Source organism: Trichomycterus rosablanca, chromosome 15 (assembly GCF_030014385.1).
Source record: "Trichomycterus rosablanca isolate fTriRos1 chromosome 15, fTriRos1.hap1, whole genome shotgun sequence".
Lineage (NCBI taxonomy): Eukaryota > Metazoa > Chordata > Actinopteri > Siluriformes > Trichomycteridae > Trichomycterus > Trichomycterus rosablanca.
In genome coordinates this window covers 11,961,292-11,978,212 of record NC_086002.1, presented here as the reverse complement: position 1 = coordinate 11,978,212, position 16,921 = coordinate 11,961,292, and the positions used below count along the sequence as shown (strand labels likewise).

The following is a 16,921-nucleotide window of genomic DNA, read 5'->3' as shown; positions in this document are numbered from 1 at the left end:
ATGTAAGTACCCTTTGTGTAATATGCTTAATGATTTGAAATGATTCAAATATATTTATTTATTTATTTATTAGGATTTTAACGTCATGTTTTACACTTTGGTTACATTCATGACAGGACAGGTAATTACTGGTTACACAAGATTCATCAGTTCAGGTTTTAATATCAGGCACAGTCATGGACAATTTTGTATCTCTAATTTACTTGCATTTCGTTGGACTGTGGGATTAAACCCACACAGACATGGGGAGAACATGCAAACTCCACACTGAAAGGACCCGGTTCACTCCATCTGGGAATCAAACCCAGGACCTTTTTGCTGTGAGGCGACAGTGCTACCCACCGAGCCACCGTGCCGCCCTAATCCAAATATAATGATAAAAATGAAGCAGGCTTTTAGAAAATGGGGAAACACCCCTTTCAGACTGCTGTACTTCTTCAAGCCTGGACGTTAAGTAGAGTGAGTTTGGTCTGAATGAAGATCAACTTAAATTTGATTTGAAGTAGTTGAAAAGTATTTGATGCAGTAATCCAGGCAATCCAAAGTACTTATACATGCATACGTTAAAAAAAGTATATTATAAAGGGGCTATAAATGTACACATTTTAAAAAGGAAAAAGCAATACAGACAAATAGAAGTTTTAATGCCAAGTCTTTATTGGTCATCTGTGATACAGCAGTAAGATATAGAACAGTGCATAATCTACATTCAGTTTCTAAATTCATTAGAGCATTTTATTACCTAGACGGAGACACATTAGAAGAGCGTATTCCTAGCATAAACAATACACAACCCACACACTGATACATACGTTTCAGCAAGCTGCTGGTGGTTTAAGGCATTTTAATAACCTAAAGTGTTTAGCGTAACATTGAATTCCATATTTGTTAAAGATTTGGCTGAGAAAAATAGTTATTAATCTCCATTAGTCATCATTTCCAAATGCAGCTAACACATATAGAACAGAACACTAACTTCTCAATTCTGTGCTTAAACCTCTAAACATTTCAGTTACTGCCTAACATAGTGTTATTCTAATATTGGAGAGTAAAATGCCAACCCTCCAACCCAGAGAGCAATCCACATTATGCTCTCTTGGAATTCTGGCAACAGATTGATATGGTATTGTAAGGGCTTAACAGGAAGAAACAGAGCAAAACTAGTTCCTTTTTTTACACATTACATTTTCTAATCATTGGAAAGTGTCTAGATTTTACTTCTAGGTTATTCTGATAAGGCTATCTACTTCAACACATCTACCTATCTACCTATACCACAGAGTAGCTTGTGTTAAATAAAAGAAAAACTGTGCTATAGTACAATCATTTGATCACAGTGAATAGTGCAGCAAGTCAGGCCTAAAGTGCCTTGGAAAACACAAGAGGCAAGTGGTGTCAAGACCTGGCAGTGATCCAGTGTTAGTTGAAGAAAGGTTATGCTAGCACTGACTGTGGGATTAAAATTACAATCAGACTCATGTCAACTCATTAAAAACTACTACATGCTGTTGTTTGGTGTTTTCTAAGACTAATAATAAACCTAGTATTTGTGACAGGACGTCAGGTGTTCGGGAAGTACAAAATGCACACTGTACGATACCCTCATGACTAATTCTCTTAGCAGGGGCATTACAAATATTCTTGGGCTCCAACGAGAATATTCCTTTTGCTGTCAGAAATTTCTTTAAATTCTGCCCTCAGAATCACTGCCACATTAACCCCACTAACCGCTGCTCTGTTCAAGTAATGTTGTGAGTCTAAATGTTAAAGATTTGATCAATGATGATATATTTGTGCATACATATTTATATTGGCTGATACTAATCATTTGTGCTATTTAATTGGGATTGTGCTGTCCAACAACATCAAATTAAAGTCTTCTGTTTTGTACTTTATACATATTATCAGTTTTATCCTTTGTCTGTCTCTAACAAACTCTTCAAGATTACGATTCAAGATAAAGACATTGCTTTTCAAATGTAGGTGATACAGTAGTGTATGTGCCCTGAAATATTATTAATAAATATACTACCGCACATACAAGCAGCATTTAAATAGAAAGCAGCGTTGCGCCACGTCTAAACTTTGTGACAGATTATCTAGGAAAGAAGGCATACACATGCTTCCTCCAAGACACTTTCAAGTGTGCTTGCAGGGTGTGATAGCTTCTGCTTTTGTATACATGAGCTTAAGGGAGTCAGGAATTCCATCCATGACATTCAAAGATCATGGCCAAATTATGCATTTTGGGACTCTTGGATACAGATGGCATTATCAGAGTTCAAACAAGTTTTTCTTTTGCCCATGTTCGCTCAAATCTTAAATTTGCTGTGGCTTATTAGCGGATTAAGTGAAGAGACATGAATGGTACACGTAGCTGTATACATATAATGGAAATAAACTCATTAGAGCCAGTAGATGATTGCTGGATGGCCCACATACATCTGCCATGCATACAGGGTACAATCAACATGCATCAATATCAGCTGCTACTTGTACTCAGCTCACATTTTCAAGGAAAGGGACATGAATTGGCACCACAATACGTCTTGGAGAGGAATTTCGTGCTTTGGCAAATCGTTTTGAGGAATGTGATTAAGGACGGGCTTAGCTTTTGGTTGAGATGTGAGATTATCATACACACATATGTGGACTAAGGATCAGATGCAGCTAATGCTGCCACAACAGTGCTGTACAGTATCCAAGTAACAGTATATCCATGGCATACAGCAATATAATATTTTAGCTAGTAAATACTAGCTCAAACCTACAGTATTAAGTGGTACGTTCTAAAATTGTGTGATCCAGTTGGCAGATAATTTGGATTCTGCCCTGTGTAACTGTTTAAGCACATATAGCCTTTTTGAAATGTTATTGTCTAGTGCACACATGAGTACTAAAAGACAGCTACCGTCAGTAGCAGAAACGAATGGTCGTAAGTGTATGATCTGTTATTGGGAGTGCTGTAGTTGAAGTGGTGAGTGAATGTTAACAAATGAATACACTCCATTCCTCTCTGAGACATTCCTAATGGAAGAGACTAATAGGGAAAAGGAAACAAGGTGAGGTAATGGGAGGGGAGAAAGGGAACAAGGTGAGGCTTAGTTTTTCGAGGCAACATCATTGGCATTTCCAGACTCTTGCTTTTCAGCCTTCTTAGAGGGAGGGTTGTCAACCGGCTTGTCCTCTTCCTCTTTGCATTCCTTCTTGGTGCTCTTGCTTGAGCTGGTGTAAGCACGGGTCTGGTAGGTGTAGCTCTGGTTGGTGGAAACAGGGTAGGTGATGCCTGTGCTTAGACGGGTCTCCTCTCCTTCCAGAAGTTTCCTATTACATTAAATTGAGAGAGAAGATTAAAGAGATGATGCTTATTTTTTTTGCTCATTTAAACCTATATTTTGAATTACATTAACTTGCATTAAGGTGATAATTCTTTATTTAGGTCATTATTATTTATTTTATTGCTGGTTGAAGTGAGATTTGTCATTCTTCCTCTGCTTGTGTATTTTATTTGAGTGTGTTACATATTTTTAATTAAAACGTGAACAGATGTTTAAACCCATGCCTGAGCTGTCCAGATTACAGAGAGGATGTTAAAGGTACGACGTGTAACAGCTAGTAAAAATTATCTCAATGTGGAAACTGGAGTTTCATTACCTAGTGATCCTCCAATACACAAAATGCAAACTGTAAATAGGGCAAATAATTGAAGTTTGTAATTTAGTCTATAATTTAATACTGGCTGTCAAGTATGAGCCAATAGACAGCTAGAGTAAGTTCTAGTAAAGTCTCTTCTCTTACATAACACAGCTGAACTAATGATGCTTGTATAGATTCTCAATTCAATGTAAATGATCAGTGTCACATTATTTTTGCTCCTTTCCAGAAAATTAAATAAAGTGGAATAAAAATCCAATGTGATCACTGCTTCACGACTACTGTAACATTCTGTTTACCTGTAAGCAGCAATCTCTATATCCAGAGCCATTTTGACATTTAGAAGGTCTTGGTATTCCCTCAGGTGGCGAGCCATCTCACTCTTGGTGGTCCTCAGCTCATTCTCCAGCTCACCAACTGTTTCCTGTTTCACAAAACAACATGGTGATCCATTAAAGTGAAGCAATGAAACCTTGATTCCAGATTTGGTTTAGTTTGGGTGAGGCAGAACAAGACTCAAATGCATACTGTCTAAATAAGCAACATGCACACTATCAATTAGCATAAGAGATTAAATGCAATGTGTGCTTCAATAATCTGGTTTAGAGACACTAATACATACTTAAGAAATGTATAAAACTGTATTTTAACACAGGGTCTGAATGTATTATTGAAGTAAAATAGATATTAACAAGTAAGTACATACGATGGGCAATGTTGCAATTAGTCACATTCCAGTACCAGAGACAGAGATTAACGACCTTGGCTTTGGTAAAGGGGATCATAGGTATATGCCCTTTACAGGCACATGCCTCAGTCTTTATTCTATCAGTTACTTACCTTCTACATTTTATATATATATAAAGAATTGAAAAAATAAATAATGATTTAAAGCATTTACAGCATTTAGCAGACAGTTATCCACAGAGACACAATGGGGACTGAATACAACATAAGCAGTGGAGAAGGGGCTCTACTCAGGGGTCCAACAATTGTAACTTGGCATTGGTGGAGCTTAAATAAGCAACCTTCTTATTACTTTTCCTATATCTTAATTACCTTAACTACTAAGTACTGCTTGTAAATAAGTATGTACATATTTTTATTCATTTATTCAAGGAATTTTAAGGGCTAATGTTCATTAAGATAAAAAGTTCAAGACAGCTTATGCCACAAAAAGACGCACTATAAATACAGTAGGTGAATTATTGTGAAAATTTATAATTTAACAATAAAAAGTTGTACTTTTATGCCTAACCTGTAGCCCGAGCGCCTCGATGTTGTGGCGGTCTTCCATCTCTCGGATCTGCCTGTCCAAGGATTCGTTGGTGCCGCGTAGACTCTCGATCTCGATCGTCCTGGACTGCAGCTGCCTTCTAAACTCATTGACCTCTTCTCGGCTGGCCCGGATGGCCTCGTTGCTGCGGGTTGCCTGCTCGTTAAGATCAGCAAACTTGGAGCGGTACCACTCTTCAGCAGACTGCAAGTTCTTGGAGGCGATAGACTCGTACTGACCGCGGATCTCCTTAAGAGCGGAGGTCAGGTCAGGCTTGGACATCTCCATCTCCACGGACACCTGAGACGCCTGGATGACGCTGGTGAGCTCGGCCACCTCTTCGTCGTGCACCTTGCGCATGAAGGCGAGCTCGTCTAGAAGAGACTCGACTTTCCTTTCCAGGTCGATGCGCGCCAGGGCTGCATCGTCTACATCTTTGCGGAAAGCCTGCAAGGTGCGCTCGGCTTCCTCACGCAGACGCACTTCTTCCTCACAGCGATCCCTTAACTTCTGCACCTCCTCATCAGCGGCATCGCGGTCGAACAATGCGCGCTCCCGTTCCGCGCACACCTGCTCGAGCTGTGCGCGCAGATCGCGGATCTCTTGCTGGTAAAGCTCAGCGAGGCGCGATGGCTCCGACTGGCGCTGACGCAGCGCAGCCAGCTCGGCCTCCAACGCCTTGTTCTGCTGCTCCACATGGCGCACTTTCTCAATAAACGTGGCAAATCGGTCGTTCAGACCTTGCATTTGCTCTTTTTCATTAGTGCGGACGATTTTCAGCTCGTTGCTAAGAGCTGAGCTTTGCGCAAAATCAATCGTGTCCAGGGCCATTCCGGCGCGCCCGGAGCGCTTATATGAACTCACGGATGAGCTGGTGTTCCTAGACACGGACCTGTACGCACCGCTAGTTCTTGAATCTCTCATCCTGCTCGGTGATGTCGAGAAGCGCGGAGAGTCACCGAAAATTTTCCTATAGGAGGAAGACGAGTAGATGTCGGAGCTGTAACTCATCTTGGCGATTGGATGGATAAAAGGAGTGCGGGATGCTCCGCAAGACCTGTTTATATACCAGCCGGACGGTCCCAATTGATGCCACCCTGCTTAGAGGTACAGTATTAACACCTGCATGCACTTCTGTAGATATTTTAACAGGGGACATGGGAAAAACACACTCTTTGAACTTTTAACAGCATTTATGGTATAGATGTACCTACATTTTTTAAAAGAACCTGGAGGGGTGCGCAGATGGAACTGTCCATTTTTGCGCAGTGCTGATGTCAGCAGAAAAAAGTCCTCATCATTTTGTCTGGGTGGTTTGCTAGAGGAAAATCCATCCAACCTTTCGGTTCGGTTTATAATAAAAGAAATCTCAGATTAAATGTGCAGTAAAATGTGCGATTTAGGACTGCACAGGCTGAACACAGTAGCTTGACTGGCACAGCTGCCAGTAAAAATAAATTTTACACATGATAGATGTGCACATAATTGACAATAAAAGGGCTTTTTTTTTTACATTTTGCTTAGACTATCAATGATATAAAAAAAAACATGATGACAAGAAACCCATGGTTACTTTCTGAGTATTTATATTAACATAAGTACGCATGTGATTAATAGCCACCTCTAACAGCCTACAGCCTTTATCTTGCTAAATTTAGCAGTATCATTCTTCAAATTTGTGAAGTCATCGTCTGGACTGGAGTGTAACTGCAGTGCAATGCTGCTCTCTGTAGGACATCAGGTGCATCACCCAAGCTTTGAACCCTAAACTTGTAACCAGATGTTGAACTACCCCTGGTCATCATACTCCTTCCAGCAAAGGGTTTCTCAACTCCAGTCTACTTTATGCTTTATGGTTTTCGAAAACTCAGCACAAGTGATGTAATTAAATGTCAAATTATCATGCACTTTATGAGTTATATTAATGAAGATGTGAAGGGTGGTGGGCCTCTAGAACTAAGGTTAAGAAAGCCTGTCCTAGACCAACCCTGTATTAGACCAAGTGTTTTGTTAGTGTGGCCATTAAAATATTGATATACAAGCTTTGCATTAATAATAAGCGACATATACTGCTGAGTGCTTTTAGAATATCTTATAGACACATTGACTCACTCACTTTCTTAACCACTTTGCTAATCAGGGTCGGGGGTTGTGCTGGAGCATATCCCAACTTTTCAATGGGCACAAGGCACACAGTAACACCCTGGACGGGGCGCCAGTACATCGCAGGGCAGACACACACACTTACACATACAAACAGCTATAGGGATTGTAGCCTCTTTAAATACAGTATATCTGTGTTATAGTATATTTATATTATTTATAGCAAGTAAGTCCAGCGTTGAAGTTACACATTATCCAAACCAGAGGGCGGCACGGTGGCTAAGTGGGTAGCACTGTCGCCTCACAGCAAGAAGGTCCTGGGTCCTTTCTGTGTGGAGTTTGCATGTTCTCCCCGTGTCTGTGTGGGTTTACTCCGAGTGCCCCGGTTTCCTCCAACAGTCCAAAGACATGCAAGTGAGGTGAATTGGAGACACTAAATTCTCCTTGACTGTGTTCGATATAACTTGAACTGATGAACCTTGTGTAATGAGTAACTACGTACCATTCCTGTCATGAATGTAAAACATGACGTTAAAATCCTAATAAACAAACAAACATATCCAAACCAGAGGTGACGAAGTAAATTACTTGAAAATAGACTTTAGGTTCATGATATAACAATAATAAGTATGATTTTAACTCTTTAAGGACACAAGGTTTCAAATGTTTGTAGCTTTGTGTGTTTTTATAAATTAGAATAGCCACAACAATGAGAACTAACAGTAAAAAAACTGACAAATAGTTATTAATGTAAAAAAAATCCCGTCCAGGCTGTTACTGTGTGTCTTTTTCCCATTGAAAGGCTGGGATAGGCTCTAGCACCCAGTGACCCTGATTGGATAAGTGGTTAAGAAAGTGAGTGAGTGAGAATTACATAATGTATTTTACTAACTTGTCAACAAAGTTCTGTAAAAGCCCTAAAATTTACTTCTACTAGATTAAGTAAAAACTGATTTGTTTTGTCTTAACCTACACAATACCAAATGCAAGGGTTATACAATATTCATTCATTCATTGTCTGTTTTACCATCGCTTTATTCTATTCAGTGTCACTGTGGGTATGATTCACTGGGCAAAAGGTAGGCAACACCCTGGACAACTGCCAGTGTATCACAGGGCAAACACACACAGTCTATGACACACAAACACACTTCTATCTAGGAGGACATTTAGTAGCTCCAGTTAACCTGTCTACATGTCTTTGAACTTGTGGGAGGAAACCAGAGAATTCAGAGAAAACCCACACAGACATGGGGAAAACATGCAAACTCCACAGAAAAAGGACCCAGCCACCACCAAGCCACCGTGCCGCTCTGGTTATACAGTATATTATTGTGAAATAATTGTATTGTAGACACAAAGAAAATAATAACTAATGAAAATTTTATTATGTCTAATATATACTGTATACAACTGTAAAATTAGGTTTCCAGAAAGATATAGAATATCGGGCCTAAGTGTGATGCTTTACCCATTACCATAAAGTGAAAAGATAATTTCGAGCCATGATGTCAAAATCAACATGTAATATGCAACCAGGGGCAAACTGGGTGTTTCTGAAACTCTAGACAAAAGACTGGAATGCAGCCCTATTTTAACCACAAGCATTTACCGTGTTTTTTTCTTAACTTCCTTGATAATTGCACCTGTGTGTATGAAATGTATGGTTAGCTTAAGCTGCACACATTTAGTCTAACTAAAAGTCAGCATTGGCAGTGGTAAACATTTATATATTTTATATTATATATTTTAAAGTATTAATTAATTACCACCATTTTTATTTATAGTGAAAATGATTTATTAAATGCACCCCAACAAAATGTTGTTTAAAAAACTAAAAACAATAATATATAATATTATAAAAGGACACACATTTCAAAATAAGTGATTTACCTTAAACAGATACCTACATTTTATTTTCTTGAGGCTTAAGGTAGCTGCCTATATCTGTCTATAAAAAGATTGCCCCTATATCTCACAGTGACATGAGGCTTTGAAAAAAGCAACTGTAGCCATACAATAACATTTATACTAGGGCTGTCGAAGTTAACGCGATAATAACGCATTAACGCGATTTCAATTTAACGCGATTAAAAATAATAGTGCCGTTAACGCAAATTCTAGTTAATGTTGAGACTTGACTGGTAGAACTACAACGCTCGGTTACATTATGTTAACATTATGTTAAAACAAACGTTTTAATGTCGGACTTGCCACCGTTTTTCATTTGCGGTTTGTTAACATAATGTAACCGAGCGTTGTAGTGATGCATTTATAAAGAAATAAATACATGCTATATTCACAAGTTGTCGGGAGCAGAACACTTTTATTAACTTATTCTGTTAAGGTACCAAATACCGGAAAGCTGAGTCAAGCACGTTAGTCCATGCACTATGGAAGCCCCAAAGGGTCAAAACACACTCACTTCGTGTAGAAACGGCCATCAAACCATTGTCACAATACAACCACAGAAAAGTCTGTTACAATAACTACGCCTTATCCCACCTAAAGCACCGCTGATCTACAATGTTTGCTGATGGAGAAATTCTAAACTACAATCTGACATTTACTGCCTAGTATGTGAGTGAATAAAACTCCCTTACAGTTTTCTCTTGTCCCAGCAGTTTTTAACATCAGTACATTTAGCATAAAATGTGTTCACCATTTTAATTGTAACATTTCACATAAAAATCCTTGTTTTCTATAAAATTTACACAGATTTTTTTTTAATGCGATTAATCGCGATTAACTATATGAAATTCTGAGATTAATCGCGATTAAAAATTTTAATCGTTTGACAGCCCTAATTTATACACAATATTAATAATAGAAAGAAATACATACATACAGTATAAAGTTTTCTGATTTTTAGATATTACACTGTTGTCAAACTGATATTATTATATTTAACAAATATCATCCTTTTCAAAAATTGTGAAAAGGATGGGTAGCACTGTGCCTCACAGCAAGAAGGTCCAGGGTTTGATCCCCAGGCGGGGCGGTCCGGGTCCTTTCTGTGTGGAGTTTGCATGTTCTCCCCGTGTCTGTGTGGGTTTCCTCTGGGAAAACATGCAGTCAGGTTAATTGGAGACACTGAATTGCCCTATAGGTGAATGGGTGTGTGTGTGTGTATGTGTGTGCGTGTGTCTGCCCTGCGATGGACTGGCGCCGCATCCAGGGTGTTACAGATACAGGGTAGCTTTGGCTACTTAATTAACTCGTTTTTCAAATGTATTTGGTTAAACAATATAACTAAATAAACACAGACATAAATGCTTTAAGCAGACACTGTAAAATACAAATCCCACTTATGTTAAACCATGTACATTTTTGAAGTAACACTTTGTTTCAATAGCTATTAAAACATTTATTTAGGAATGGATTACAAAGCCTTTTCTAAGCTACCCAGACTGCATGGAAAAACAGCATGATTTATAGAAATCTAGAAAAACTTGGAACAGTATTAAATCTACCCAGGAGTCATTGGCCTATTAAAATTTCTTCAAGAAAGTCACAAAACCTCACAAAAAAAATGTAAAGAATTGCATAGCCTCAGGTAAAGTAAAGTATTCATGACTTTACAATTCATAAGAGACAAAGCTAAATGTAATTTATGTGAGGGTAGCAGGAAAAAAACCCAGTGTTAATCAAAAGGTACATCAGTGCTCATCTGACAGATGAATCACATTGATGATACAAAACTAATATTAATGTATTAAAATAGACATTGTTTTGGGAAATAAGTTATTATGCCTGTAGAAAAGCAAATACAGCAGTTTATAGTAAGAACATGATACTGTCATTTAAACAAAGTGGTAGTAGTCTGTCGGTGTAGGGGTGTTTTTAGGACCTAGGTGACTTGCCATGTGCCATATTAATCACACTATAAATTTGACTTGCCATTTATAATCGGACAATATAATAGAGCACAAAAGCAAATCCACAATAACATTCACAACATTTAGCAGACATGTTCTGCTTTAATTCATTCACAGGAACAATAAAAAAAATAATGTCACATTTTAAAAAGGTTTTAGTTAAAGTCATTGCTGTTAAAGGTGGTGCAATGTTAGGGGCAGCAAGGGTAATATGAGTGTTGGATAACTTTGTCCCTTGAATCAATGAAATTAAGCTATACCAAATGTATTGTTGCACTTTAAGTCCCTTTCTGTCATATGTTTTTAACGATCTCAAACGATTTAAAAAAGAATGCAATGTAAATAATCACGAAACAACAACATCTGGCTGTTTGTTAATTGTAAACATGTGCGATGTGCAGGTTTAGCCACGCCCTGTCACGACTAAGCCCCGCCCATTTCGGACAATAGTAAGTGCTACGTCTTTGTCAGCTGTAGTGCAGTGGAGACTTAAATCTGTGAGGTACAGTGCCGATACAGCACAGCAGAGCACAGCACACAGCACAGCTGCCCTCATTCACACTGACACATACCCTGTAAACCTACAGCGCATGCTCACATCTCTGCCTGTGCAGCTGCTGCTTTCTGCTTCAGTAAGAGGTGAGTGAAAATAGCGACTTATCATTATAGATAAAACAGCTTTTATTGTATCGTTCACTCTCTCACATTTCGCGTTATCATGGCTAAAGCTATGCTGTTTTAGCGATGTTTACCGAGCTGTGTGTATAACGCCTCTGTTTAATATACGGTACATTATTTAAAAAACAAAAAGGTCGGTCCTTGACATTTTGCTGCACAAAAACAAAGCGCGTACAGATATTTATCAATCCGCAAAGCAAACTGTACTATGCATATTCAATTCTCTGGTCAAACTAAGTTTTAAACATGTTACTGTATATCACATAGATAGTAAACTACAGCTCTGTCTGGTTTCATAGCTACCCGTCATTGTTCTGAATCTGTATGATACTGTTCATACAGAAATCCACTTAAAGCCCAGTTAAAAACCACCTCAAAACATTAGCACACGTTTTATTAAGTGATCGACCATAGATAATTCAGCTACGTTAACTAATAAGCAAGATAGAGAAGTTGACAGATACCTACTCGTCGAGGAAAAGAAAAGAATCAAATACAGTTTGAAGTGGTTCATAAAAAGAGTCGGTTCATTGAAATTGAGGTTCGGAATTCTAGAGTCGACACATAAGATTACACGAAAAGTCCACAACACACATACACAATAAAAATAAATAAATACAAATAAAAACAAAGTACTTTTTTGAATTTACAACACTTTTGTCTCGGTTTTAGTAAAAACAAAAGTTTAAGGCAAGAAATATGTCAACTCCTAAAGCCCTTGTTAATAAATCATAGTATAAATCATACTATTAACTGTTTGATGACATTATTCGTATGCTGTTTTCTCACATAAACATTTTTGTCATAAAGAAATGAGCGTATTTATATTGATTCGATCGATAACAACACCTAGAATCAAATAAATACACAGAAGAGTTTAATTTGTTTGATTCACGAGTCCGAAGCTCAAATGAGAGTCGATTCCAAAGTAAATGTTTTCAAGGAACAAAAACTGAAGTGTGAATTGTGTAAGAAAACGACAAGTTTTAAATCAAGCTTTTTGTCCTTCTCATTAGTAAAAGGTAAGACTAACAGGTCACGTAAACACGTGAATAATACAAAAAAACTTAAGTCAGAAATTATAGATTACATAGGTTTTTACCTATGATTAATATTGCAATATTGTTATTGTGGTGTTTGAATTAAAATGTTGGAACAGACATGACCCATTTCGGTCCATTGCAGCAAATGACTAATTTTAGGTGCCACTTTGCCAGTAGGCATTCTTTGCCCCATTTTTCTCAATGCTCTATTTTGTCTAAGATATTCAGTTAGAATATAAAATCTGCTATTTTACTTGCAAACAGCATTAAAGCTTTGCTGATGGATCAGTGAAATATTCCCATAGTTGTGGAAGCATTTCAGAATACCTTGTGTCATAGTGTTCATGCTAGGAGGCACTGTCCTTTACCCCTCAGGCCTTCAGTGTGTTTGTTCAAGTCAGCATTTTCAAGACTTGCATTGGATACATCTGAATTGAAAAAGTCTGGATTAACTGAGCTAATTTAAACAATTTTGTCCCAAATCTGATTATCAGATATAGTTTAGATTAGATTCAATCAGCACTGCTGAGATGTGAGTAACAAGACCAACCCTGTTAACATTTCAAGTCATTGCACGTTCTATTTCAGCCTCTCAGATAAAGCCATTAATCAGTGTCCATACATTTTTGAGTACTGCAGTAATTGAATCAAGGTAATAAAAAAGGTAACTTTTTTTTAAAGTTGTTGGAAACTATTAAATGTTGTTCAGTTTCACTTTCCAAATCAGTCCGGAAAAAACGAAACCTTACTCACAGATACTGTCCTCATTTAAACAGTTTTGCACAAGAAGAGACACTGGATGATTAGTACTGTAACATCCCATTTCTTTCCTTTAGATTAGACAATGGAGACAATGAAGACAATGGATATAAAGGTGACCAAGTCATGGAGCGACCGCCTTCAGCACTATGCAGACCTCCCAGCAAACATGGATGGATTGGCTATGAAGAAGTACCGACGAGAGGCATATCATAGGTATGGCTAAGGACCAACTAATTATAGTTCCATAATAATTACCCATGAAAAACGTGCACACAGAGTAGTATCTTTTTGTCCAAATCAGCTCTTATGTGTTTAAAAATAAAGCTGCACATTGGCTTTAGTGAAATCAGAAATAGCAAGTGGTACAAGGCAGGCATTCACGCACTCAGTTGACCCGGCTTACCACCTACTGTGTAACTTTAATAATCATAATTAGGAAAGTTTGTCCATTATTAAATTAGTAAGAAAAATATTAATGGAATCTGAAGATGAATATTGAGAGTGATATTGATCTAGTCTCACACCTTTTTGTACTGTGTACAACAGTCTCACCACCACTGATGGTGCACTGATTTGACAATTGTTTAATTGTTTAAGAATCTTAGATCCCACTCATGTTTGCTTATGACAAATATAAACTAGCAGCTTATTAGCAGTAAGCCAGTCTTGGCAAGATTTGGCATCTGTGGGATGAACCTGGCTTTAAATGGGCTATGCCAGTTTTCTAAAGCCACCCAACACTGAAAGCGTTTAATCACAGCAACAAGCAAAAATTCTCAAATTTAAGCTAACAAGCCAAGTGTTGAAAGTGAATATGAATATTACTAATAATATTCAAAATAGACTTAAAAATAAACATGTATGTTTATATAAATTTAGGTACTGGACTAGTAATCTGAAGGTTGTTGGCTCAAACTACTGCCAGGTTGCCACTGTTGAGCCTTTGACTAAGGCCCTCATCTTCAGTTGCTTGAATTGTATTTGGTCACAACTGTAAGTTGCTTTGGATACAAGTGCCTGCTAAATGCCATAAATAAAATTCCTGTTATTTTAAGTATGAGTACAGATAGGTTTTAGAACAATTAAGAAGTTTCTTGGACATAACGAGTATACACCGACTAGGCATAACATTATGACCACTGACAGGTGAAGTGAATAACACTGATTATCTCTTCATCACGGCACCTGTTAGCGGGTGGGATATATTAGGCAGCAAGTGAACATTTTATCCTCAAAATTCATGAGTTAGAAGCAGGAAAAATGGCCAAGCGTAAGGATTTGAGCGAGTTTGACAAGGGCCAAATTGTGATGGCTAGACGACTGGGTCAGAGCATCTCCAAAACTGCAGCTCTTGTGTGGTGTTCCCGGTCTGCAGTGGTCAGTATCCATCAAAAGTGGTCCAAGGAAGGAACAGAGGTAAACCGGCGACAGATGATGCACACTGATTCACGTGGGGAGCGAAGGCTGGCCCGTGTGGTCCGATCCAACAGACGAGCTACTGTAGCTCAAATTGCTGAAGAAGTTAATGCTGGTCAACACAATATTAAGAAGGTGGTCACAATGTTATGCCTGATGTGTATCTTGATGCAGGGTAGTGCCTAGCTGTCACTGTCATGCTAGCTAAATTAAGTCAGAAAGGTCAAATAGCTCACCAACACTGTTCAGTATGGAAAAGTGAAGCGTATGGAACGAATTTGTGCTTTTGAATGTTCTGGACATGCCTAACAATTCTCTCCAGTTTCACTATGTATTTTATTAGCTATAAAATGCATACCTATAGCAAAGCTTGCATGTATTTGGTAATAAAGTTACCTGTGGGATTTTAGTTTCTATAGCAGAAGTTACTGGTTCTCATTGACTGGCACATTGGCTTGAGAGGATGATGCTATTTGGAAGCCTTAACATCACTTCTGGTTAGATGTCAGCACACTGGAAATGACACAAAGTCCTGTCAAGTGAAAGGCATTTTTACAACAGATTTAAACAACCATTTTATCGATGTTTGCATGTTATGATGTGTCATAACCGTGAACTAAAGAGTTGACAACACTTTAACTTAATATTGAGAAGTCTTACTATGGGAGTCTTTCATCTACCCGAGCTTAAACAGAATGTTAACAGAGCCTGGCCGGACGTCGAAATGTCGGCATGGGCAAAGTAGAACCTCATCTAGTTTGCTCTTGAACAAACTGGACCAGATTAGCCAGGGGCACTAGGGGATTCTGCAAATGTTTAACACAAGTCAAGAGTGTAAAGGAAAATGAGTGCATGACCCAACCTGCACCTATAGGTGTTATGTAATTCCAGCTAAGCCCATTGTCAGCCACAGAGAGTCACTGTAGACCCCCAAGCCCCCTCTTACTGCTGTAAGCAGTAATTCTTTTGGGGCAGCTGTAGCCTAGTGGTTAAGGTACTGGACTAGTAACCAGAAGGTTGCCGGTTCAAGCCCCACCACTGCCAGGTTGCCACTGTTGGGCCCTTGAGCAAGGCCATTAACCCTCAGTTGCTCAGATTGTATTTTGTCACCGTACTGTAAGTCGCTTTGGATAAAAGCGTCTGCTAAATGGCAAAAATATAAATGTTTTAAAATGTTTTTCACTGGGTTTTTAAACAGTACTGTGGGGATTTGCACTGATAAAATTTGCACTGGTGCCTATTTGAGTGATGACTCTTTGCTGGTAAGTCAACATCTTTCAAACCCAGCAAACTATTTCATTGAGAACCTACATTGTATATGCAACATGGCCAAAATTATGTGGACTAATACCTAATTATTGAGTTCAGGCATTTTAGCCACACCTAACAGATGTATAAAATCACTCACTCACTCACTTTCTTATCCAATTTGGGGGGGGGGGGGCTGGAGCCTATCCCAGCTTTTCAATGGGCGCAAGGCACACAGTAACCTGACTGCATGTTTTTGGACTGTGGGAGGAAACCACGACACGGGGCGAACATACAAACTCTGCACAGAAAGGACCCTGACCGCTCCCACCTGGGAATCAAACCCAGGACCTTCTTGCTATGAGGCGACAGTGCTACCCGTGCCGCCCTGTATAAAATCAATACTATCAATTTGTGTATGCTTCAAACTTTGTGGCAGCAGTTTGGGACAGGTCATTTCTCGCACCAAGAACAAGACAAGTTTGTTTTGGAGGAACTTTAGTGGCCCCTACAGAGTGACATGTACAGGGATCTAAACACTGAACACTTCCTCCGTGACTAAATAAGCACATATCCCCACAGACATGCTCCAAAATCTTGTTGGAAGCCTTCACAAAAGAGCTCATATTCTGGTATTTACAAACTTTTGGTCATATAATGTAGAAACACTATCATAAAGCTGTTGCTACAGTGTAAGAATGGTACTTCCAACTTATATGTTTTGTTATCAAAAACAGCCCATTTAGATACAGATTGCACTAAGCATCAGGACAGGAAGCTTTACTGCAATGTTCGTTGTTCTAGAGTCCATTGACAGTGTGCTTTAAACCATGCCAGCTGGCACTTTAGCCACTTTAGTCAGT

General features: G+C 38.6%; 2 protein-coding genes across 2 annotated transcripts in view; one reads left to right on the top strand and one right to left on the bottom strand.

Moving 5' to 3' along the window:
* Positions 1 to 2,050: 2,050 nt before the first annotated feature.
* On the bottom strand, positions 2,051 to 5,944 carry inab (internexin neuronal intermediate filament protein, alpha b). The gene is made up of 3 exons (XM_063009312.1): positions 4,913 to 5,944; positions 3,954 to 4,078; positions 2,051 to 3,324 (listed from the first exon to the last, which is right to left on the bottom strand). Exons 1-3 carry the CDS (start codon positions 5,939 to 5,941, stop codon positions 3,102 to 3,104), a joined length of 1,377 nt encoding a protein of 458 aa, XP_062865382.1. The 5' UTR covers positions 5,942 to 5,944; the 3' UTR covers positions 2,051 to 3,101.
* Positions 5,945 to 11,405: 5,461 nt separating this feature from the next.
* The window catches only part of nt5c2b (5'-nucleotidase, cytosolic IIb), a 48,989-nt gene continuing 43,473 nt past the window's right edge, over positions 11,406 to 16,921 (top strand). The window contains exons 1-2 of the mRNA XM_063009370.1: positions 11,406 to 11,550; positions 13,469 to 13,607. Of these exons, the coding sequence (XP_062865440.1) occupies positions 13,477 to 13,607 (131 nt within the window). The 5' untranslated portion in view covers positions 11,406 to 11,550; positions 13,469 to 13,476. The remainder of the gene's footprint in view (positions 11,551 to 13,468; positions 13,608 to 16,921) is intronic.